Consider the following 25,740-nt stretch of genomic DNA (forward strand, 5'->3'; position numbering starts at 1 on the left):
GTGCCGTGTTGGTTTGCTGCACCCATTAACTTGTCATTTAGCATTAGGTATATCTCCTAATGCTGTCCCTCCCCCCTCCCCCCAACCCACAACAGTCCCCAGAGTGTGATGTTCCCCTTCCTGTGTCCATGAGTTCTCATTGTTCAATTCCCACCTATGAGTGAGAACATGCGGTGTTTGGTTTTTTGTCCTTGTGATAGTTTACTGAGAGTGATGGTTTCCAGTTTCATCCATGTCCCTACAAAGGACATGAACTCATCATTTTTTATGGCTGCATAGTATTCCATGGTGTACATGTGCCACATTTTCTTAATCCAGTCTATCGTTGTTGGACATTTGGGTTGGTTCCAACTCTTTGCTATTGTGAATAGTGCCGCAACAAACATACGTGTGCATGTGTCTTTATAGCAGCATGATTTATAGTCCTTTGGGTATATACCCAGTAATGGGATGGCTGGGTCAAATGGTATTTCTAGTTCGAGATCCCTGAGGAATCGCCACACTGACTTCCACAATGGTTGAACTAGTTTACAGTGCCACCAACAGTGTAAAAGTGTTCCTATTTCTCCACATCCTCTCCCGTACCTGTTGTTTCCTGATTTTTTAATGATCGCCATTCTAACTGGTGTGAGATGGTATCTCATTGTGGTTTTGATTTGCATTTCTCTAATGGCCAGTGATGATGAGCATTTTTTCATGTGTTTTTTGGCTGCATAAATGTCTTCTTTTGAGAAGTGTCTGTTCATGTCCTTTGCCCACTTTTTGATGGGGTTGTTTGTTTTTTTCTTGTAAATTTGTTTGAGTTCATTGTAGATTCTGGATATTAGCCCTTTGTCAGATGAGTAGGTTGCAAAAATTTTCTCCCATTCTGTAGGTTGCCTGTTCACTCTGATGGTAGTTTCTTTTGCTGTGCAGAAGCTCTTTAGTTTAATTAGATCCCATTTGTCAATTTTGGCTTTTGTTGCCATTGCTTTTGGTGTTTTAGACATGAAGTCCTTGCCCACGCCTATATCCTGAATGGTATTCCCTAGGCTTTCTTGTAGGGTTTTTATGGTTTTAGGTCTAACATGTAAGTCTTTAATCCATCTTGAATTAATTTTTGTATAAGGTGTAAGGAAGGGATCCAGTTTCAGCTTTCTACATATGGCTAGCCAGTTTTCCCAGCACCATTTATTAAATAGGGAATCCTTGAGATGGAGTCTCACTCTGTCGCCAGGCTGGAGTGCAGTGGCATGATCTTGGCTCACCACAACCTCTGCCTCCTGGGTTCAAGCGATTCTCTTGCCTCAGCCTCCCAAGTAGCTGGGATTACAGGTGCATGCCACCATGCCCAGCTAATTTTTGTATTTTTAGTAGAGATGGGGTTTTACCATATTGGCCAGGATGGTCTTCATCTCTTGACCTTGTGATCTGCCTGCCTCAGCCTCCCAAAGTGTTGGGATTACAGGCATGAGCCAATACACCTGGCAATACCACATTTTATTTATCCACTCATCATTTGATGGGTACTTAGGTTGATTCCTAAGTTGGTTCCATACGTTTGCAATTATGAATTATGCTATGATAGACATACATAAGCAGGTGTCTTTTTGATATAATGACTTCTTTTTCTTTGGATAGGTGCCCAGGAGTAGGATTCCTAGATCAAATGGTAGATCTAATTTTAGTTCTTTAAGAATGCTCCATACTGTTTTCCATAGAGGCTGTACCAATTTACATTCCAACCAGCAGTGTGTAAGTGTTCTCTTTTCACCACACCCATGCCAACATCTATTGCTTTTTGACTTTCTAATAATAGCCACTCTGGCTGGAATAAGGTGGTATCTCATTGTGGTTTTAATTTACACATCCCTGATGATGAGCATTTTTTTCATGTTTGTTGGCCATTTCTATATCTTCTTTTGAGATATGCCAATTCATGTAATTTGTCCACTTTTTACTTTTTGGTGGCATTATATGGTGGGTTTTATTTATTTATTTTTCTGATTTGTTTGAGTTCCTTGTAGATTCTGGATATTGGTCCTTTGTCAGATGCATAATTTGCAAATATTTTCTCCCATTCTGAAGGTTGTCAGTTTACTCTTATGATTATTTCTTTTGCTGTGTAGAAGCTTTTTTGTTTAATTAGGTCCCATTTATTTTTGTTTTTGTTGCATTTGCTTTTGGGGTCTTTCTATGTTCATCAGGGATACTGGTCTGTAGTTTTATTTTTTTGTTATGTCCTTTCCTGGTTTTGGTATCAGGGTGATACTGGCTTCATAGAAAGAGTTAGAGGGGATTCCCTCTTTATCAATCTTTTGGAATAGTTTCAGTAGGAATGATACCAACTATTCTTTGAATGTCTGGTAGAATTTGGCTGTAAATCCATTTGGCCTCGGGCTTTTTGTTGTTGTTGTTGTTGGCAATTTTAAAATTACTGATTCAATCTCACTGCTAGTTATTGGTTCAGGATTTCTATTTATTCCTGATTTAAGCTAGGAGGGTTGTGTGTTTCCATGAATTTATCCAGTCCTCTAGATTTTCTACTTTGTGTGCACAGAGGTATTCATAGTAGCCTCAAATTATCTTTTGTATTTCTGTGGTGTTTGTTGTAATGTCTCCATTTTCATTTCTAATTGGGCTTATTTGAATTTTTTCTCTTCTTGGTTAATCTAGCTAATGGTCTATAAATTTTGTATATCTTTTTCAAATAACCAGCTTTTTGTCTCTTTGATCTCCTGTGTATGTGTACATGTATATATATGTGAAGACATACACACACACACACACACACACACACACTTTGACTTTTTTTTATTTTTTGAGACAATCTCGTTCTGTTTCGCAAACTGGAGTGCAATGGGACAGTCTCGTTTAACTGCAACCTCTGCCTCCTGGGCTCAAGTAGTCCTCCCACCTCAGCCTCTGAAGCAGCTGGGACCACAGGTGGGCACCACCATACCTGGTTAATTTGTGTGTTTTTTGTAGAAATAGGGTTTCACCATGTTGCTTAGGCTGGTCTCAAATTCCCAAGCAATCTGCCTGCCTTGGCCTCCTAAAGCGCTGGGATTATAGGCATGAGCCACTGTATCTGGCCTACTGTTTTTGTTTGTTTCAGTTTCATTTAATTCTGCTCTGATTTTCTGTTATTTCTTTTATTCCACTAACTTTGGGTTTGTTCTTGTTTCTCTAGTTCCTTGAGGAGTGACATTACATTGTCAATTTGTGACCTTTCAGACTTTTTGATGTAGCAATTTAGTGCTATAAACTTTCCTCTCAGCACTGTTTTGCTGTATCTCAGAGGTTTTGATAACTTATGTCACTATTATCATTCATTTCAAATAATTTTAACACTTCCATCTTGATTTCGTTCTTAACCCAAAAATCACTTAGGAGCAGACTTTAATTTCCATGCATTTGTATAGTTTTTAGGGTTCCTTTAGGAGTTGATTTCTAGTTTTATTCCACTGTGGTCTGAGAAGATACCTGATATTACTTTGAGTTTTAAAAATTTATTGAGACTTGTTTTGTGGCCTATCATATGGTCTACTTTGCAGAATGTTCCATGTGCTGATGAGAATAATATATATTCTGCAGTTCTTGGGTAGAATGTTCTGTAAATATCTGTCAGGTTTATTTGTTCTAGAGTGTCGTTTAAGTCCAGTGTTTGCTGATTTTCTGCTCCAATGATCTATCTAGTGCTGTCAGTGGAGTGTTGAAGTCCCCTTCTATTATTGTGTTGATATCTCCTTTCTTAGATCTAATAGTAATTGTTTCATGAATCTGGGGGCTCTAGAGTTAGGTGTATATTTAGTATTGCAATATCTTCTTGTTGAATTGATCATTTTATCATTGTATAATGACCTTCTTTGTCTTTTTTAACTGTTGTTGCTTTAAAATCTGTTTTGTCTGACATAACAATAGCTACTCCTGCTCACTTTGGGTTGCCATTTGTGTGAAATATCTTTTTCCACTCTTTTACCTTGAGTCTATAGGAATCCTTACGTGTTAGATGAATCTCTTGAAGACAGCAGATATTTGGTTTGTGAATTTTTATCCATTCTGCCAATCTTTTTCTTTCAAGTGAGCATTTAGACCATTTACATTCAACATTAATATTGAGATATAAGGTACTATTCCAGTCATCATGTTGATTGTTACCTAGTACTTTGTTTTCTTCACTGTGTTATTGCTTTTTTTGGGGGGGTGGGGGCTGGGGGGTGGCAGGCAGAGTCTCGCTCTGTCACTTAGGCTGGAGTACAGTGGTGCAATCTCAGCTAACTGCAACCTCCATCTCCTGGGTTTAAGCAATTCTCCTGCCTCAGCCTCCTGAGTAGCTGGGATTACAGGCGCCCACCACCATGTCTGGCTAATTTTTGTATTTTTAGTAGAGACGGGGTTTCACCATGTTGGTCAGACTGGTCTTGAACTCCTGACCTCATTATCCGCCCACCACGGCCTCCCAAAGTGCTGGGATTACAGGCATGAGCCACTGTGCCTGGCAGTCCTGTAAGTTTCATGCTTTCAAGAGGTTCTATTCTGGTGCATATCAACTTTTTGTTTGAAGATTTAGAACTCCTTTTACCATACCTTGTAGGGCTGATCTGGTAGTGTCAAATTCCCTCAACATTTACTTGCCTGAAAAACACTTTATTTCTTCTTCTTTTATGAAACTTAGTATTGCTGGATACAAAATTCTTGGCTGACACTTATTCTCTTTAAGGTGGTTAAAGACAGAACTCCAATCCCTCTGGCATGTAAGGTTTCTGCTGAGCATCAGTGTACTTTAGTCCTTCTAAAGGATGTAGATGGTATCTCTAGCCCTTGTAGTGGGTGTTGATGGTATCTCATTGTAGTGATAACTAATGATAAGCACCTCTTCATGTTCTTCTTGACTCTTCTTTTATCTTCTTTTGTGAAGTGCATAAGTCCTTTGGCCATTTTAAAAACAACTTTATTGAGGTATAATTTACATATACATCTGTTTAAGTATACAGTTCAATAGTTTTTAATAATTTACTGAATTATACAACCATCACCACAATGCAGTTTTAAAACGTCTTCGTAACTCCAATAAGATTCCTCATGCTGTTAACAGTTAATCTCTATTCTTTTCCTTAGCCCAAGGCAACCAGTAACCTATTTTCTGTTTCCACAGATTTGCCTATTCTGGACATTTCATACAAATAGAACCATATAGTATCTGGCCTATTATGTCTAATTTCTTTCACTTAGCATGTTTTTGAGGTTCATACATATAGCATGTATTGTATTTTGTTCCTTTTTATTGCTCAATAGTATTCCATTGTAGGTTATAGCACATTTTATTTATCTACTCATTGGTTAATGGACAGTTGGGTTGTTTCCACTTTTTGGCTATTATGAATAGTGCTGCTATGAATATTTGCATGCAAGTCTTTATGAGGACTTTTATTTTCATTCCTCTTGGGTAGATACCTAGGAGAAAAATTACTAGGTCATATGGTAAATTTATATTTAACCTTTTAAGAAACTGCCATTTTCCAATGGCACAGCAATGTACAAGGGTTACCGTTTCTCCCTATCCTCCCCCAAGATTACTTACCATCTGTTTTTTTTTGTTATACTCATTCTAGTGGGTGTAAAGTAGCAGATCACTGTGGTTTTAATTTGCAAAGCACCTAATGATTAATAATTTTAAATATCATGTTTTTATGTGCTGCTTGTATATTTTCTTTGGTGAAATGTTTATTAAAGTATTTTGCCCATTTTAAAATTTGGCAATATTATTGAGTTGTAAACAGTTCTTATAGATTCTGAATTTAATTCCTTTGGCAAATATATATTGCAAAGTCTGTGACTTTGTCTATTCATTTTTCAATGGTGTCTTCTGATAAAGAGAATTTTAAAATTTCTATCACATGCAAAATATTAACTTTTTCTTCTATGGTTCATATTTTTTGTGGCCTGTTTAAGAAATCTTTGCCAATTCTGACATCATGAATATACTCTCCTATATTTTCTTCCAAAAGCTTTGTGGTTCTAGCTTTTATGCTTAGGTCTTTGATTCATCTGAAATTAACTGTTTGTATGAAATGAGGTATAGTTGAGGTTCATTTTTCCATATCAGTTGGCACTTTGGTTGAAAATAAAGTGACTACATAGATGTGTATTGATTTCTAGACTCTCTATTTTGTTCCACTGATCTATTTATCTATCCTTATGCCAATACCAAACTGTCTTTATCACTGTAGCTCTAAAATAAGTCTTCAAATCTGGTACCTTATGTCTTCCAACTTTGTCTTTTTTTTTTTTTAAGGTTCTTTGGCTAATGAACATAATATATCTTGTCAATTATTATTATTATTAGTAGTAGTAGTATTTTGAGACAGGGTCTCACTCTGTCACCCAGGCTGGAGTGCAGTGGCGTGATCATGGTTCACCGCAGCCTCAACCTCCTGGGCTCAAGTGATCTTCTTACCTCAGCCTCCTGAGTAGCTGGGACTATAGGCACATGTTACTATATCCAGTGAGTTTCTGTATTTTTAGTAGAGACAGGGTTTCACCCTGTTGCCCAGGCTGGTCTTAAACTCCTGGGCTCAAGCGATCCATCCACCTTGGCTGTGATTACAGGCATGAGCCACCATGCCCAGCCTCTTGTCAATTATTTTAAGTCTTCCTTAATGTCTTTCAATTATGTTTTGTAGTTCTTAGTGTGGAGAACTTGCACATTGTTCAGAAGATTTGTTCCAAGCTATCTAACTTTTTTGATGCCATTGTAGAGAGAATTTTAAACAATTCCATTTTCCGATTGCTTCTTCCTAGAAAACTCTTAATATTATTTTATAATCATGCTGAACAATATATGTGGAAATTCTGTTTAATTTCTTTTTACAGATTGGACTTCAATACAGGGAGGACTACTATGAACCTCATTTTATGCCACTTATTTTTTAAAACTAATTAATACATAGTTTCTGATTAGTAATGCAAAAATGCAAATTTTATTCATCTGCAAAGGTAAAGACATAGCAAACAATTTTGGATAGAATAAATTCTATACTTATTTACAAAATTCTACTCTTTTTAACAATTTGTTTATTTATTAGTTTTTAGAGACTGGGTCTCTCTCTGTTGCCCAGGCTGGAGTGCAGTAGCATGACCACAGCTCACTGTGATCTGAAACTCTTGAGCTCAAGCAATCCTCCCATTTCAGCTCCCCATATAGCTTTAGGACTACAGGTATGTGCCACCACACCCAGCTCAAAACTATACGGTTAAATATAACCTATAATATATAAGACAGATAAGTGCTATTATCTGATGATTCTTAGAGAAATAATTTTTCCTTTAAGCAGTAAAAAGTAAGTGTGTATATGTGTAGGGGCCTATATTAAAGACTTTCATTGAATTTCTACTGCTGCTGTAAATGGCTAAGGAATAGCTATAGATACTTGCATATCTACTGTAATGTATACTAAATTAAATATACTTTAAAAACTTCAAAAGACATGATAAACCTAGCTTATGGTTGAGGATATGCCTAATTTTTAAATATTTATTTAGAATTTTAAAAGTCTGTCTTCAGGACAGATATCAACAAAAGGGCAAATGTATTTTATTGTTGTTATTGTTTTTTATAGAGTTATGTAATCCTGAAAAAGAAATGAAATATCTCATAAAGTTAGATTTAATGATATAATTACCACAGTCCATTGATTATGATATCCACCCACTGCTTTTTCGCTTGTGTACACTATGGTTTGTTTAGGGTTTTGGAAAACCCATTATCTGAGCAAAAAGAGCAAGAAAGGATTAAGAGAATAAGTATGTAGAACAAGTTTCTGAATCTCTACCTCCATCTTCACAGTCTTCAGGGGCTTTGGCTTTCTTACAAAGACGAGGATCCAACCAGGTGGTTGTCTTGGTATTGTGGCTGTAGAATAAAGATTTTAATTAGAAACAGTAAAATAAAGGAGGAGAAAATTATTTCAAAAGTAAAGATTAAAAGTGACTAAAAGGCATATGATGTTTGAACATTAATCTCCGACAGGCTCCATTTGTATTCCTCAGATTCATTCATTAACCCTATTGTTCTCAGTCTACTTCAAAATTTCCATATAGGAATGGTAATGCTAGAGGCACTAACTTGAGAATCAAGAGACTTTAAAGAAGGCCTAGAATGCCAAGTATGGAATAACAGACACTATTTAAGCAGTTAAAAATGTTTCAAAAGGTGGGCGCACAGCCACATACTGTGCATTATCTAGCCAACAATACTGCACTGAAAACCTTGTTTGCTCACTGGCTGAACTCCTTCCTCCTTCCCTTCAAAATTACTATGTTTCTTGTGCGCCTGTGATACGTAGGTACTGTGCGGGGAGCTGGAATATAAAGATAAATAAACATCAGATAGAGCTCCTGCCCTCAGGGACTCTTTAAAATAAAATAGAATAAAATAAAACAAAGAGTTTTAAAGTGGCTGTTTCTGCCACATGCAAGTAAAAGCAACAGGTATAGTTAAACTCTGCTCTGCAAAACTAAGTTTTCATCAGCTTGATCCACACAGGAAAAAAGGGAGGAATAAAAATATCCTGCCCCTGCTTCATTTTATGATATAGGCCAAAGATGATTTTAGAGAGCAGTATCTGTTTAATTTCATTATATGTCACAGTCAGTTATTTCAGACCAGGTCACCATGCAGCAGATACTAATGCCCAAACGAAACTATCTCACTGCTTAGTGGACAAACAGTGTTAGTTTAAATATCTGAAATACAAGGATATTAAAGAAAGAAAAAGTCATGGAAGAAAATACATAGGAAAGGAACAAAATGTAAATTAAAGTTATTGTTATTATTATTATTTTGAGACAGAGTCTTGCTCTGTTGCACAAGTTGGAGTGCAGTGGCATGATCACAGCTCACTGCAGCCTTGACTTCCTGGGCTCAAGTGATCCTCCTGCTTCAGGCTCCCAAGTAGCTGTGACTACAGGCATGTGCCACCATGCCTAACAACTGAAAAAATTTTTTTTGTAGAGAGAGGCCTGGCTATGTTGCCTAGGCTGGTCTTGAACTCCTGGGCTCAAGTGATTCTCTTGCCTAAAGTTATTATTGGAATACCATGTCATACTTAACTGAAGTAATTAACTGTTATTAATTAGTAACAATGAATGTAAACAAGTTATATTTCCTGAGTGTGTTTAACATGAAATAAACTCACTAATCTGTACCTTGACCACTCTTAGAAAATGAAGCCAATAAGGTTTCAGGGAATTACTCACACATCTTCTATACTTTTTGTAACTGCTGAGCTACTTGCAGAGCTATGCAGCCATTGCCAGGTATAATACTAGCTGGTAGAATGTGTGATAGAAACACTTTTTTTTGTTTTTTTTTGTTTTTTTTTTATGAGACGGAGTCTCGCTCTGTCACAGAGGCTGGAGTGCAGCGGACCGATCTCGGCTCACTGCAAAAGCTCCGCCTCTCAGGTTCACGCCATTCTCCTGCCTCAGCCTCCCAAGTAGCTGGGACTACAGATGCCCGCCACCACGCCCGACTAATTTTTTGCATTTTTAGTAGAGACGGAGTTTCACCGTGTTAGCCAGGATGGTCTCGCTCTCCTGACCTCATGATCCACCCGACTCGGCCTCCCAAAGTGCTGGGATTACAGGTGTGAGCCACCGCGCCCAGCCAAAACACTTTTTAATATGCTGAATAATAGCTAATTTCTGTAGAAAAAATTGAGATTATTTCTAGAAAGTCTATATTACTCATGTATTAGAGAAATAATCTCCCCAAACTTAAAAGATTTTGCTTAAAAAAAAATTTTAGAAAATGAAAGGGATGAGAACTCAGGGACCTGGGAGCCACATAGATTGTTAGGAAACAACAATAACAACAACAACAACATGAAAAAACCTTGCTAAACCCAACTAAAAACTGCTACTTGAGAAAAGCTTAACTTAGGTTCCCATGATCCAAAAGTTTATTGCTAAATCAGCAGATGTAGGCAATTTGCTACAATTTTACCCAACATTTGGTATAACCAATATGGTTGATCTGTATTACTGCTGCTGTTGAAAAATGCAACTGTAAGAAAATAATGTTCATGTAGGTCTATAGACTTTAGTTCTTATGTTTTGGGAATAGCCCCTATGGATATTTCTTTTCATTGGAAAAAGAACACTACACATCCAAAGATCCATGTCTTTTAAAAACTAGAATCCTATTTGGTATAGCAAGATGCTCACTCTTTTGGAAGGGTATGTAATTGGGACCATCTGAGTAAACAGATTCAAGACCCCCACTCCAAATTCATTTCTGAGTATATGTTCTTTGAGTACAGCGCCTAGACCCAAATATTTTAACCATTATTTAATTGTTATATTCTGTAAATTTACTATATTAATATTCTACCTTTGGGCAAATTACTTTATGATGAGAATTACGGTTACATGAGAATATAAAAGTTCTTCATGATAAAACTTCCAATAATTATTTGCATAATATTATTCTCTAGTACAAACAACATACAATTTTAGGTTGATCTAATACATATGGTAATCAGTATCTCTATATATTATATTAATAGTGCTTTTCCATAAAAATAGTGTTTTTTGTGAACTTAAATTTGTACCAATTACTCTGATGATCAGTGATATTTTCTTCCTACATCATTCAACTATATTGCCTGAACACATCAAACTCAAATTCTAGGACTGAAAATATTTAATTCGGATAATAATATGCTCCTACTCATGATGACAATTCTTGAAATCCTCATTAAGCTGGACAATCTACCTAAAAGCTTTTTAACAAGCAAAGCAAAATACCCTTTATTCTTTACATTTTTCCCCATTTGTGACTGTTTTTAATCCTCCTGCTCTTATAAAACCAGAAGTCAAATACACTATTCCTTTATCCAAGTCAAATAAAAATGAAGCGTCAGATTAAATCTGATTAAAAATCAACTGTCAGTTTTATGAAAAATATTTTTAAAGAAAGAAAAAAAAAATGAGTCTTCTGAAAAAGGTATGTGTCCAAAATGAGGTTTAAAAAAATCTTAGACAATCCTCAAGGTGTTAGGGCACATGAGAAGAGATAGAGACGTTTGCTTACTCAATGAAGTAGATCATCCCTGTGTCAGTGTAGGCCATTTCCCAGTTTTTAGGCAGTGGTTCCAGAGTCTCATCTCTCATCATATAATTTCTAAAGTCCATGGAGCTATTTGTTTGGTTGTAACTTGGAACAGTCTTCATCCAGTCAGATGACTCAGAATGCCTTTCTCTGTTTTCTGCCATTGTTCAAAACAGAACAGTGTGAAAAGTAGGTAAAGTTATATTCTTCTTCAAACAGCACCTTTCATTTCTAAAAAAATTCCAAATACATAAATATTGCAAATTTCTTGTCTATTATGTCCACATTCTGCTATAAATTTTAAAATAACCAACATATTGAACTCTTTTCCCCTAGTAATTGACAATTAACTCTGTATAGCACCTCTGATGCTAGTCTGGGAAAGAAGCAAAAAACAACACTAGAATTAATTCAGTATAAATCCTAATAAGCCACAGCAGCTACAGCAGCACTAATGTAGTCCTTTTATGTGTCAGGCTCTGTTTTAAATGCTTTCTATATGTTAACTCATAATCATCACAGCAACCCTGTGAGTATCTATTATTAATCTCCCTGTTTTATAGACTGAGAAAACTAAGGCACAGAGAAGTTAAGTTAACTTAGTCAAAATTACACTGCCAATAAACAGCAAAGCCGTGAATTGAATCTAAGTGGTCCATGCTCTTACCTGCTATACTAAGCTGCCTTGTAGACATTTAACACTGGCCTTTAAATAATAGTAATTTTTAAAAATTACACTCAATAGAGTTCCTGTTGTTAAATATAATTCTGTTTAGTAATATTAAAATCCTTTTAGAGTCCCAAAGCCCATAATGTAGGTAAGAATACTAAAATTTGGGTTCTGTCTAGGGAGTTCACAATTTGTGTACTTAAAACTTGTTTCTAAAACTTAAACGACACTATGTAATATCACTATAACAACTTCAAATTGCAGGCAATGGCTCAGATTCAGAGAATCTGAGCGAGATCTTATATATCCTTAGATATCCTTCTCTATAGTATTTCAACTCCAACCATTCTTTATCTAACCATGCCCTACTATTTACTACCTTTCACTATTCTTTATCCTCTACCCATTTCCCCATTGCCCTGCTAACCCAACTTAAATTCCATGATGAACCACTATAATTATTCCCTTGTAAATATTCCTGATTCCTTTGCCCTAACCTTACTTTATAACACTGCCTCGCTAAATCAGAACTCTGCTTAAATCCTACTCTCCACCTACTCCATGTCAGCATATGCAGTTGAATACAGGCAATGTTGACAAGTTTACTTTAAATTCATGATCATTAACCTTAAGTGGGCATTTAATGATACATGATGATCACAGCACATTTCTTTAGTTGATTCACTCTGACATTCTACAAGATAATTATTTCATACCTTCTTTCTCTTTAAACCATCCACTACTTTTCCCTTATCCCTCATCTCATTTGATGACCTTGTGTCTTATTTCACTAACAAAATAGAAGCAAGCAGAAGAAAACTTCCACAAACTCCCACCATCACATCTACACAGCAACTGTGCCCATTGACTCCACCATCTGTTACTATGGAAGAACTGTTTGTACTCCTAGCTAGGGCTAACCCTCCAATTATAAATTATATCCCATCCTCTCTTGCCTACAGCAACTCTTTCACTCCCCTTCCTGCATCACCAATCTTCTCTATCTATTAGATCATATCCATCCACATAAAAACATGTTCCCAGTTCAGTAAAAAGAAAATAATTCTCTTTACCCCTTGGCAGTCAACCTACTTCTCTCCTCTTTACACCAAACCACCTTGAAACAGTTTATATTTGCTACCTCCAGTTCCAGTCTTCCAGTTCTCTCTGGCCCTTACTCCAACAAGGCTTTTGAATTCCTATCATTAAACTATTCTTATCGAGGTCATCAATAACCTCTACATTGCTAAATCCAATGATCATTTCTCAGTTCCATCCTACTTGAGTTAGCAGCAGCATCTGAACACTTTCTTCCTTGCACATTCAATAACCTCCTAACTGGTGTCCCTATTTTGCCCATGTCCTCCTTTTGCCTATTCACAATACAGTAGTCAGAATAAGCCTGTTAAAAACTGTTGTACCATGTTACTCTTTGAATCAAAACCCCATAATCGTTTCTCATTTCAGAATAAAAACCAAAATTCTTCCAATGACCTACAAGATGCTCTATTATATGCATTCTTCCCTCCTCATACCCATCATTATCTAAATGATCTTATTGGTTACTATTCCATTCTATTGCCTTCCATCACTCTGCTCCAACCACATAGAATGCATTGTCCACATTGTATCCAACCACTCTGGTTTCCTTGCTATTGCCTGAATATTCTAGGTATGTTCCCATCTCTGGGCATTTGTACCTCCAGTTCTGTCTGTCTAGAATGCTCTTCTCCCAGATATCCTGAGTTTACTCACTCAATTTTTTCAAGTCTTTTCTTCCACACTATCTAAAATTGCAAACCTTGACCACCACATCTTACCACCTCCTGCTCTGCTTCGTTTTTCTCTGTAGCACCATCTAACACACCATGTATGTTATTCATTTAAGTTGGCCACTTCTGTCTCTCCCACCAGAAAGTATAGTTCATGACAGGTTTTTGTCCGTTTTGTTCACTGCTTTATTTCTAGCATTTAGCACAATGGCATTTAGTATTCTAGTAAGTGCTCACTACATATCTGTTGAATAAATAAATGAATCAAACACATGATTTATTTTGTATGCAGAAAAAATGATAGAAATTAAAAGGTACCTAATGTACAAATCAATCTGGAAAGGAGTTACATTCTTGGGAAATAACCATGTTGGAGAAAAGTAAAACCAAGTACATAATCTATAATACTTTTCTTAATATAGTTCCAAGCAATTGAATAAAGGAGTTTGCTTAATAGCCAATGACTTGGGAAGATGTTCTTTATATAAAACCATTTCTTAGAAAAAAATATAATTATTACATATGTTATTGTACATGGCCATTTTAACATTCTTTTGGGTTATTTCGTCAGCAAGATATAAAATAATAAACATACTGGTGTGCACAAATAAACCTCTACCTATCCTGTCCTCATTTCCACTCCTGAACAATTTTCTGACATTTCAAGGCAGGGATTCAAAAGCGGTACACAGGCCGGGCACGGTGGCTCACGCCTGTAATCCCAGCACTCTGGGAGGTCAAAGCAGGCAGATCACCAGAGGCCAGGAGTTTGAGACCAGCCTGGCCAGCATGGTGAAACCCTGTCTCTACTAAAAATACAAAAATTATCTGGGCAGGGTGGCACATGCCTGTAATCCCAGCTACTTAGGAGGCTGAGACATGAGAATTGCATGAGCCCAGGAGACAGGATTGCAGTGAGCCAAGATCGCACCACTGCACCCCTGCTTGAGCAACAGAGGGAGACTCTGTCTCAAAACAAACAAACAAACAAACAAAAAACAACAAAAGCAACATACAAAGCATATTTCCCCAACTTTGATTGGTTAACTAACAACTACAGTTCATACTTATTCAGAAGGTGAATTCTGTTTGTAGGCAGGTGCTTTGTATTTTTTCACTTAAATGTCCTGTATATTTCCTATTACAAAGAAATATGTAATTCAATGTAAGTGTCCTATGGTATCTATACATAAGAGGTAGTATACGAACTGCCTCCCACACACCCTTGGATATATTCACTTTCAATATTAACATCAAAGAGTATATAACATCAGTTTAACAACTGACTTACATGAAGCATAAACTATAGAGATTACAAACAAGTTTACCTCTAAAAGAACTGCAGTGATCACTTAAAGGCTCTGTATTAGGAAGTAAAAAAAGCACATTTTCTTTTCCCTTAAATCAAGAACATATAAATTCCCATATTGGGAAAGATTCATGGTCTCCAATCCTACTGTTTAGCATTTTTAAATGTTAACAGACTTAATTTTGTGGGATAGCAAAGCTGATATCAACATTAAAAGGCTCTACGGTGTGATGATTTCCCTTAGGAACTCCTAAAAATTAGATGTGAATTCACCTAAACCTTTTAAAACCTGTTTTTAGTATTTACATTTAAATACATTGGGGTAATCCATTTAACATTAAACATATTATGTGAAAGATAGGACTATAAAACAGAACTCACACTCTGGAGTGGGACATAAACAATGAATGTATTAACACAATAAATATACATATCAAATTTTAATAATTGATGAAGAAAAAAATTAGGGTGCTTTGGAAAAATTATACGGAAATGTGTTCTGCAAATTTGAGGATTTTAGTTCCTATTACATGCCAGGCACTGTTTTTGATGGAAGGGATAGAACAGTAAACAAAAAAAGCAAAACTCCAGCCCTATGAAATTTACATTCTAGTGTTCTGAATGGAATTTTTACAATGAATATCATTGAATAAGCTCAGCTGTGATTCTATGGTTTCCTAGTTATACTCTCAGTTATAAGTCTAATAACCCTCTAAGCAATCACCACATTAATTAGGGCTACTCAAAAGGAGCAGATTCTTCACCACTGAATTTCTGTTGGTTTTATATTTAATGAAGGGTCTCATATTTGAAATTTTTCTTAGAGTGAATCCAAAATTTAAATTCAAAATATTATAAACCAATCTTTTAGATAATTTTTATCAGCATACTTTCAAACCCTATTTACTTTGTTTAGGCTGAAGTCTACATCCTAAAACATCGATATATTGTTTACATCCTGTAAAGTAAGACATAGGCCAACAAGACTCCCATATTGCAACATCAGAGGCAAATCTCAAATATTTTAAACAGCAGGGTAATGGCATATATTTTATTACTAATGATAGCTTATCATTGATTTATCCAAATTGGAACAACTCACTTTAGCTTATAGGATGGTCTACAGAAATACACTTTGCTCCACATACAACCTTTACAAAAAAATTAAAATCCCATCACTTGCTCTCCATATGCTTTGTAAAAAATTTTAGTGCTTTTAATTCAACGTAATAGTAAAATCAATCTAGAAGATCAGTTAGAAGTTGTTCATCTATTTACAAACCTGCGTTTCCACTGCCATTAATAGCTTCCTTGTCCTCATCTTCTTCCTCTTCAGGAAGAGAGCTATCCATTCTTTCCATCTTGCTGACAGACGTAGTTCGTTTTCTTTGAGATTCTGCATCAAACTCATTATCAAAGAGGACTTGATCAACTGGATCTGGCTGAAAAGGGCTGGGTTCTGCTGGAGGCTTGGGAGTTCCATAGAAGTTTCCTGAAGTGAATAAAATAGCAGCTGAAATTACTAATGTTGAAGTGAGAGTCAGAGCAATTTGACCTAGTGTATGTCTCTGCCCTGTTTTTCACAAAGAAGTTTTGAAATATCTACCATAGGGGTGGGCATGGTGGCTCACACTTGTAATCCCAGCACTTCGGGAGGTCAAGATGGGCGAATCATCTGAGGTCAGGAGTTTGAGATCAGCTTGGCCAACATGGCGAAACCCATCTCTACTAAAAATACAAAAATTAGCCAGGTATGGTGGCACATGCCTGTGAATCTCAGTTACTCAGGAGACTGAGGCAGGAAAATCACTTGAATCTAGGAGACAGAGGTGCCAATGAGCTGTGATTGTGCCACTACACTCCAGCCTGGGCGACAGAGTGAGACTCTGCCTCAAAAAAAAAAAAAAAAAAAAAAAATTGAAATATCTACCATTGGCCAAAAGGAGGCCAAAGCACTCAAAGCACTCATCTTAGGAGGAGAGCAAAAATAGGGGAAAGAACTAATTTCTCAAGTGCTCTTCACCATATATTATCTAATATCTTAATACTATTTGTTTAAGGCCAGGAGGTTGACTGTGTGTAAGTAGATTATTCATTCCTACAGGGATTGCCTTACATGGGTTCTGAATTAGGTCATAATTTGTGAATTTAAATGCATTGATGCTGTCATGTAAGACTAATTGGCATAAAAGGTGGGGGTAAATGAGGATAAAACTAACTGAAATAATTTTGTTCTAATGTGTAACATAATGAACTATTTTGGTAAAATGAGGAAGTATGTGGGTAAAGGTTAAGTTAAGAACTAACCAGATCGTATAAAAATGTAGGCTGTTTATGTAAGGATAATTTTTAAAAGTTTTTCTGAGCATTCTATTATTTTATCTGACAATTTATTGAACAAATAGAGACATTAGCAGGATAATTCAGTATTGGCTTACTCTCAGGAAAGCAAGAAATACTTCAATTTTCTCTTGAGAATCTGTAATTTTTGCAGTAAAAATAAATGTTCCAGAAAAGAATGAAAACAATTGAGTATCTTCTCAATTTGTCATGCAGTTCCCACTAGGCCACCAAATAATATGGGAAAGCACTCAACACGTCTAGCCACATTAACAGTTTGTGGTTCCTACTACTTTTGACATATTAATCATTATGCTAATGTTAGAAAAATATATATATGATTAGAGAGTAAAATACTCATGATTTTTCTAAAATCATATTTTCTAATCAAATTCCTTAGCTCCTAAGGAAGTAATTAAGATGCTCATTCACCTAAGGTAAATTAATGAGGTAGATAATTGACTGTTTTTTCCTAGATGGAAAATAGCATAGGTTCTTCCCCATAATGCTGAGACAAATCTAGATATTACATAGTTTACCTTAAATTGTTCATGTTTTGAGGGGGAAAACATTTAACATGAATTCTTTGGAAGTTTGACTTTCAGCAGTAATTGTCATTAAAATAATGAAGACAAAACAATAAAATCAAACTAAAAAACTTTTCAATGACATCTCTCCCTACTCATCTACTCCCTTGTTTCCAAATCCATATTTGAAATGGAGTTACTCCAGTCGTACAGATGGAAGCAAAGATTTGTATGAAAACAGACTAAACTTTCTGCAAACTTTCTAGCTCAGAAGTAAAGCAAAGAACCAATGAAAAAGCCAGTCACGCTTTTCTGGGGCAGCCGGCAGAGAAATACACCAAACAGAGATTTGGCTGGAGATTAGGAGGTTCGAGGGTCTCTATTTTTCCTGAATTATGCCCATTAATCACAGTATCAAGGAAACTGGATATACCATGACAGAAATAAAAAGTCCACTTTTTCTGAATAAGGTAGTAGTACTACTAGAAACACATCTTACTGAGAATTCTTGGTAATTATTATCTAACTCGAGAAAGTTTAACCTTTTTCTAAGGGGAAAATATAAAAATGCAGGATATGATGACTGCCATCCATAATCACTGAAAAGATTTTAGGACTTCATAATAATTTTGGGCAGTTTCCTTGTTTAAAAAGATAATTATGGGGCTTAGATTAAAAAAAAACTAGCATTGTTTATAAATAAATTAGATCTGGGGGGAGGGATAGCATTAGGAGATATACCTAATGTAAATGATGAGTTAATGGGTGCAGCACACCAACATGGCGCATGTATACCTATGTAACAAACCTGCATGTTGTGCACATGTACCCTAGAACTTAAAGTATAATAATAATAAAAATAAATAAATAAATAAAATAAATTAGATCTATTTTTTCTTGAGATGTTGGTAAATACCAAGTTTTCAGATACAGTATACAATTCCAAGGTTTGTGAACCCTAACTATAGTTACTGACAAAGTTTTTCATTGTTTTAGAGCTGTTTTGAAGTTTTTTTTTATTTTCTGAAGGCTTTTTCATTTTTACAGAACTGCCAACTATTCAATATTTCAAACATATATAAAATTACAGACTGCAGTATCAGAATAGTATTAGAAATATCTATTTATAAAATTTACTTATATAAGTATATGTACATGTATTTATTTATATACACATCATCTAGATATTATTGCTAGATTGCTTTCAAATATCCCTTTTTTTTCTCTTTAAGGATATATACGTATATGGTCACATCTACAATTAAAGCCCTAACTTCCTGTCCCTATAGCCACTCCCTCCCTGACTGTCCTGAAGTTGATATGTGTCTTTCCTCCTGAATATACATCTAGGATATGTATATATGCATCTATACCACGTAAATACTATTGTTTTCATAAAAGCTTCACAGAGTATTTTCCTAATATTTCACATATTTTTTCATAAATAGTATAATGTACATATCCTTTTGTAACTTTCTTTTTATACAATTTTATACCTTTATATAATTTTATACTTTTTATGTCTCTTAAGACTTACTAATGTTGATACCTATAAATCTAGTACATTGAACTGCTGTATAGCAGACCATTTTTATGAACAAAGTAAAATGTATGTTATTCATTCTACTAAAGGAGAGTTGTTTCCATTCTGTCACTGTTTCACACTATAACAAATATTCCCATATGTGTCTACATATGCATATGGGCAAGTTTTTCTCGGGTAGATGTCTAGAGAGGGGCACTGCTAGGTCAGAGTTATGTATATCTTCAAATTTACCAGCCACTGCCACAATGCTCTCCAAAAAGACTATACCATTTTATACTCTTGCCAGCAGTGTATGGAAATTTCCATTTCTTGCAATTATCAGACTGTAAAATTGTTGCCAATCTATGGATGTGAAATAATGTATAACTATTTTAATTTGCATTTTCTTTGAATTGAGCACACAGCAATTAATAATATGTAATATGCCACTTCGTCCATACCAAGCTCTTACATTTAATGGAAGAAAATGTAGAGTATCTTCATCATTTAAGGGGAGAGGGCTTCTTAAAAACAAAACAAAACAAAACAAAACAAAAAAACTTCAAAAGCACTTTAATCTTGTTCATTACAGTATTCCAAGATTCTCTTTTAGTGCTTGGCACATAGTAGGTACTTAATAAATGGTTGTTTAATGAATGAAACAGGATAAAACGAATGAACAAATGAATGAGTCATGGGCGCTAAGCCCAGAAAAGGTAGTTAGGTTAAACTTAGCAGATGAAAGGAAATCATTGAAAGTTCTGAATAGGAGAGAGACATGATAAAGCTGCTCTTGAAGAAGACTAGCATGGTAGCATTGAGCAGGGTGGAAGAAATTGGAACAAATGAGATCAACAGCAATAGTCCACACATGAGCTCTTCTAGTGGGCCTATAATGAGGTGGTGAAAGTGAAAGAAGGGTATTGTGAATGCAGCTACAAAAGAAGAAATGATGAGATTTGGCAAATGGATGTGAAATGTGAGAAAAAGGAGAAAGTAAATAATGATTTCACTGTTCTGAGATCACGGTGCTGCTAAAGAGAGAAATGATGAAGAATTTCTCTTTTGGATAGAACACAAATGCATATTTAGATATGCTGAATTCCAGGTTAGATATTTATTGAACACTATCTTTAGGCACTGAAGATAATATCAAGTAAGAAAGACATGACCATTACTATCACAGAGCTTGTAAACAGGGAACTATAAAAGTATGAAAAAGCAATAATGGACCATAGCGTAGGGTGCTGTGGAAGTGGATGACCTTGCCAGGGAAGGGTATGTTACATAAGGGGAAAAATAGATCTAACAGAGTCATTTAAAAATGGAAATTGATCTCAAATATCAATGGAATCAAGTGGGTAGAGGAAACAGAAATGAAAAGAAAACCAATTATTCTGTTTTTGTTGTTTTCTCCCCAAATTTTATATTCTCTTTTTTCCAGGATAGTCAAGGTACATACAAGTTTTTTAGAGTACAGATTTTGAATTCCTAACCACAAATAGAATGCAATCAACAAATACTCACTGAGTTCACATGATGAATGTGAATTACTATGAAATACATAAACTGGCCAGTTTGGCTGATTTTTAGTATATTGTTGACAATCAACTTTAAAATATGATGGATTTTTTTGCTTATTATTTAATCCCATTTTAATTAATAAATTACAAATCTCCCCATCAAAAGAAAATTTTCTCAAAAACAGAGAGAAAAAAAGTTTTTCAAAAAGTGGTACTTTACTGGTCAAATTCTCTCTGAAATAATTCTAGTCGTTCAGAAGTTTTTTGGGTGGTAGTGATGTTATTTGGGGACATACCATCATATGTCCCACTTTCTAACAATGCTCCACTCTCTTCCAGTGCTTTGAACTGTTCAACGGAAATGAAATTATAATCCACTCCTGGTACTTCCCCATCCCTGGGGGCCCTTGTAGTGCCTAAGAAAAAAGAAAAAAAAAGTAGGTTGTAAAGTACTTTTAAACTTACAAAATATTCAAAGTAATAGAATATTCAGTTTGTAAAGAACACATAAGAGATATTTCATTCCCCTGCCCCAACTTTATTAAGGTAAAATTCACAGATAAAATTGTATATATTTATAGCATACAACATGATGTTTTGATATATGTGCATACCTGGTGAAAGACAGACTTATTTTAAAGTAGTTATCCTACTTATTTTTTTCATTTCTAGCATAAATGTAAACATTCTACTTACTAGAGTCATGAAAGACAAAAAATAATATAAGTTATTTTAATGAACTTTATTTTTAAAAGTTGGACAAACACTGGTTACAAAGTTACTTTACACGTTAATAAAACGGTTAAGATAGGTATTCACATATGGCTTCTTAGCCATTATTCTCTTCAAGTAATTTTTAAAAATTAAGCAGTAAGTAAATTGTTTCATAAAATTAACTACAGTAACAGTAAGTAAATTGTTTCATAAAATTAACTACAGTAACAGATCACTAAATGCTAAAGTACAATCTTTCTTTCAGCTTCAAGGTATAAATTCAGGTTATGGCAGCATTGCTATATTTGACTGAATTTTACTAAACAAGAGTCACTTTTACAAAATGTCATTTCAAATACTACATAATACAAAGAGATCCAGGATTTTCACTGGGAATTGGTTGCAAGTCTAGGAAAAGAACACCTTCCTTCTCAAACCTGTTCCTCCACTTAGGCCCCTATTCAGTAATAGCACTCCAGGTAGGAAATCTGAGAGTCAGTTGTCTTGGGCTCTTCCCTCTACTCCACATCCAGTCACCAAATCTACCTCATAAGTATCTCTAAATACTTCTTTTCATTCCCATAATCACTGAATTCATATCGTTATCTAGGACCGGTATTGTTGGTACCCCGAGGTCAACCTTTACCTCTTCCCAGCTACACTCCTCCTAGTCACTGCAGTCAGTGACTTTTCTAAAACACAGTCTGAGGAAACAAACAAAATCTCTCTCTAAACCTATCAATAGCTTCCCATGATCCTTGGTATAAAATCCAGATTCTATAACAACACATTTTACAAAGCCCTTTGCGATCTGGCCCCTGGAAATCTCCCCAACTTCTTTCTTGCCTCATTCCTTACACATTAGGCTTTAGTATACTATACATATTTTTCAATTATTTTAATGTTCCTTTCACTCACATACTTTCAAGGCCGTTGTCATGTCCCCAGAGGACTTTCTACTCCCTTTCCCACTCTCACCTCAGCTAACTTCTACTCATCCTTCAGGTCCTGGCTTAGAAAGTTCCTTTAGAGAACCTTCCCTGATTTCTTTCTATCTAGGGTATGGCAACATGCAGAAACCATGTCGATTTGATTCAGAGTAATAGCCCCAAGTCTTGACACAGTGCAAAGGTGCTGAATATACATAGCTGTCAAATAAATTAAGTGAAATTGTAAACAAATGCATTTAGGACAGTGCCTGGCAATATGCTCTTATTATTATTGTAAGTTAATTCATGGGAAACTCTTAATTGCTCCTACTGTTTTTAGTCACATTACATTCTATTATATTCTGTAACATGCAAAAAAACAAAGATTATGATAACAAATTAACAGTAACAATCTGAGAAAATAATGATTATGTCAACATTCTGTGCAACAAAGATGTATTTTCTCCCCCATTTTTTAACCCAATTTTTTTTTCTAAAAATAAGCATTTCTTTAACTGTTTTACATCATAGAGGATATAAAATCTGGAAAACAGCTTTTTTCCTTTAATTTTTAATACCTTTTTTATTTTCAAATTTTTATATTTCTCATATATTGACCAAAACTACATTGTTAGATTCTCTGAATCAACAGCTTCTTAGCTCCATATTAAATAAAACTTAACATTAGACATTAACTCAAGCCTGGGCAACATAGTAAGACCTTGTCTCTATAAAAAAATTTTAAAAATTAGCCAGGTGTAGTGGTGCACACCAGTAGTCCTGGCCACTCGTGAGGCTGAGGTGGGAAGATAAATTTGAGACCAGGAGTTCAAGGATGCAGTGATGCAGTGGGTTATCATTGCAGCACCACTGCACTCCAGCCTTGATGACAGAGTGAGAGCCTGTCTCTTAAAAAAAAAAGTAAATTCAATGATTAAAATTATACTTTGTAATTATCTATGACAGATGGAAAAAATATAATGACGATATTTTGCACCTCCTAAGAAGTGGGGCCTGTTGCCTCATCCCTTGAATTTGGACTGGATTGATGATATGCTTTGATGAATTTAATGTGAAGGCTGTGATGTTGTCCAAGTTTAGGGATCTAGACTTCCATCTTCACCCTCTTGGAATGCTCCTGCTACCATGCAAGGAAGTCCACGCTAGACTACTGAGTGATAAAGAGAGCCCAAGCCAACAAAAAGCAGCAAGGCCCCAGACACATGAATGAGACCATCTTAGCCCCTCCAGCTCCAGTTGAGCTGTCAATGACTACAGCCACATGAATGGTCCCAACTGAGCCAAACTCATGAAATCATGAGAAATACGCATCACTATTTTAAGCCACTAAGTTTTGGGGTAGTCTGTTATGCAGCAAAAGCTAATTGAGATATCCAAATAAACTCCACTATAAAACATAATGACTAAAAAAAATTTTAAAGCAAGCCATATTATAGATAATACTATAAAAACAGCACTGATTGAAAGGGCAGGAGGAACTCTGTTTTGGTCTGCGATTATTATTAACGGCACAATTTAGACAACTACTTAATCTCTTTTGGCTTTCTCTTTCTGCAAGGTGCTGTTGAGCAGGATGTTGTCCATGATTCTTTTCATTGACAGATATGAATGTTATGTGTAATTCTACCACATATTTCTAAGACTAGAAAATAGTTTTAATGTTAATTCTCTTTACAAAGTATTATAAATTTTCACTCTCCCCACAAAACCATACAACCCAATACACATAAAGTTATCTTCCTTCCTTCACCCCATTGCTTTTCGCATTCCATAAAATTTATTTTTATATTCTCCTAATACTGTCTATTTTATATAAAGCTTTCTACATCCCCCCTCACCCCCAGTTCTCACCACATTTCTCCTTTATACATAAAAATTCCTCCAAAGAGTTCTTTGGAGCCATACAGTCTCCAATTTTCCTCTCACTGTCTCCTGAGCCTATTCAAATAAGATCTTTTCCCCAACCATTCACTGAGACAATGTGCTATGTTTCAACAATAGTCTCCACTTCGCTGAACTCAATGGCCAAGTCTTACCCTCATCTTAACTGACCTATGAATAACATTTGACATAACTGATCATTTACCCTTTCTGTTTAGTTATAAGCAAATCAACCCAAGCAAAAAACAGAACATTACCAGCACCTCAAAAACCTTCTTGTGTGTCTCTGATGATAAACCTCTCCCTCCCTCCATCCTCAAAAGTGACTACCATCTTGACATCTATGATGATGATTTCCTTTCCTTTTTAATGATTGTACCAACTAAATAATGCATTTTTTAGCAACATAGTTTAGTTTTGCCACTTTTGCAACCTCATATGAATGAAATCACATAACATGCATCCTCTTCTGTCCACACCAATACTTGTCATGAGGCTTCTAAGATTTTTCCAATATCCTGGGTGTGTAAAGTCACCTCACTGTGTATTTAATCCCATGCTTTCTTTAAAGCCATACTATTCATATGCTCCGGATGTATCAGCCACAACCTCAACAATGAATAAGACATCCAAAAAATAGGAAGGCTACTCCAGATTTTACCCCTTACTTCAACCTCACAAAGCAACTGCTTTATGAGATTAAACATTCTTTTTAATACATTTAGAAGGCATATAGATTTCCTCTGTTGTGAAGTGGTTATTCAAGTCTTTCCCCATTTCTCTGTTGGGTTTGTGTCTTTAAAATTGATTTGTGGGAGCTGGCAAGATGCCCAAATAGGAAAAGCTCTGGTCTTCAGCTCCCAGCAAGACCAACACAGAAGGTGGGTGGTTTCTGCATTTCCAACTGAGGTACCCAGTTAATCTCGTTGGGACTGGTTAGACAGTGGGTGCAGCCCACGGAAGGTGAGTAGAAGCAGGGTGGGGCAGCGCCTCACCTGGGAAGCACAAGGGGCCAGGGAACTCCCTCCCCTAGCCAAGGGAAGCCATGAGGGACTGTGCTATCTGGCCCAAATACTATGCTTTTCCCACAGTTTTTGCAACCTGCAGACCAGGAGATTCCCTCGTGTGCCTACACCACTAGGACCCTGGGTTTCAAGCACAAAACTAGGTGGCTGTTTGGGCAGACACTGAGCTAGCTGCAGGAGTTTTCTTCTTGTACTCCAGAGAGACAGAACTGTTCACTTCCCCGCAAAGGGGGCTGAAGCCAGGGAGCGAAGTGGTCTTGGTCAGTGGGTCCCACTCCCACAGAGCCCAGTAAGAACCACTGGCTTGAAATTCTCAATGCCAGCACAGCAGTCTGAAGTTGACCTGGGATGATCGAGCTTGGTGGGGGGAGGGGCGTCCACCATTGCCGAGACTTAGGTACGTGGTTTT

At 35.9% G+C, this 25,740-nt stretch overlaps 1 protein-coding gene across 4 annotated transcripts in view; it reads right to left on the reverse strand.

The window, feature by feature from the left end:
* The window catches only part of MAGI3 (membrane associated guanylate kinase, WW and PDZ domain containing 3), a 272,676-nt gene that overhangs the window by 74,715 nt on the left and 172,221 nt on the right, over nt 1-25,740 (reverse strand). For all 4 annotated transcript variants that reach the window (XM_032154954.2, XM_032154953.2, XM_032154951.2 and 1 more), the window contains exons 3-6: nt 21,058-21,177; nt 16,129-16,338; nt 11,078-11,252; nt 7,815-7,894 (exon numbers count right to left, since the gene is read on the reverse strand). In XM_032154954.2, the coding sequence (XP_032010845.1) occupies nt 7,815-7,894; nt 11,078-11,252; nt 16,129-16,338; nt 21,058-21,177 (585 nt within the window). The remainder of the gene's footprint in view (nt 1-7,814; nt 7,895-11,077; nt 11,253-16,128; nt 16,339-21,057; nt 21,178-25,740) is intronic.

The sequence above is a fragment of the Hylobates moloch genome, unplaced genomic scaffold (assembly GCF_009828535.3).
Source record: "Hylobates moloch isolate HMO894 unplaced genomic scaffold, HMol_V3 SCAFFOLD_5, whole genome shotgun sequence".
NCBI lineage: Eukaryota > Metazoa > Chordata > Mammalia > Primates > Hylobatidae > Hylobates > Hylobates moloch.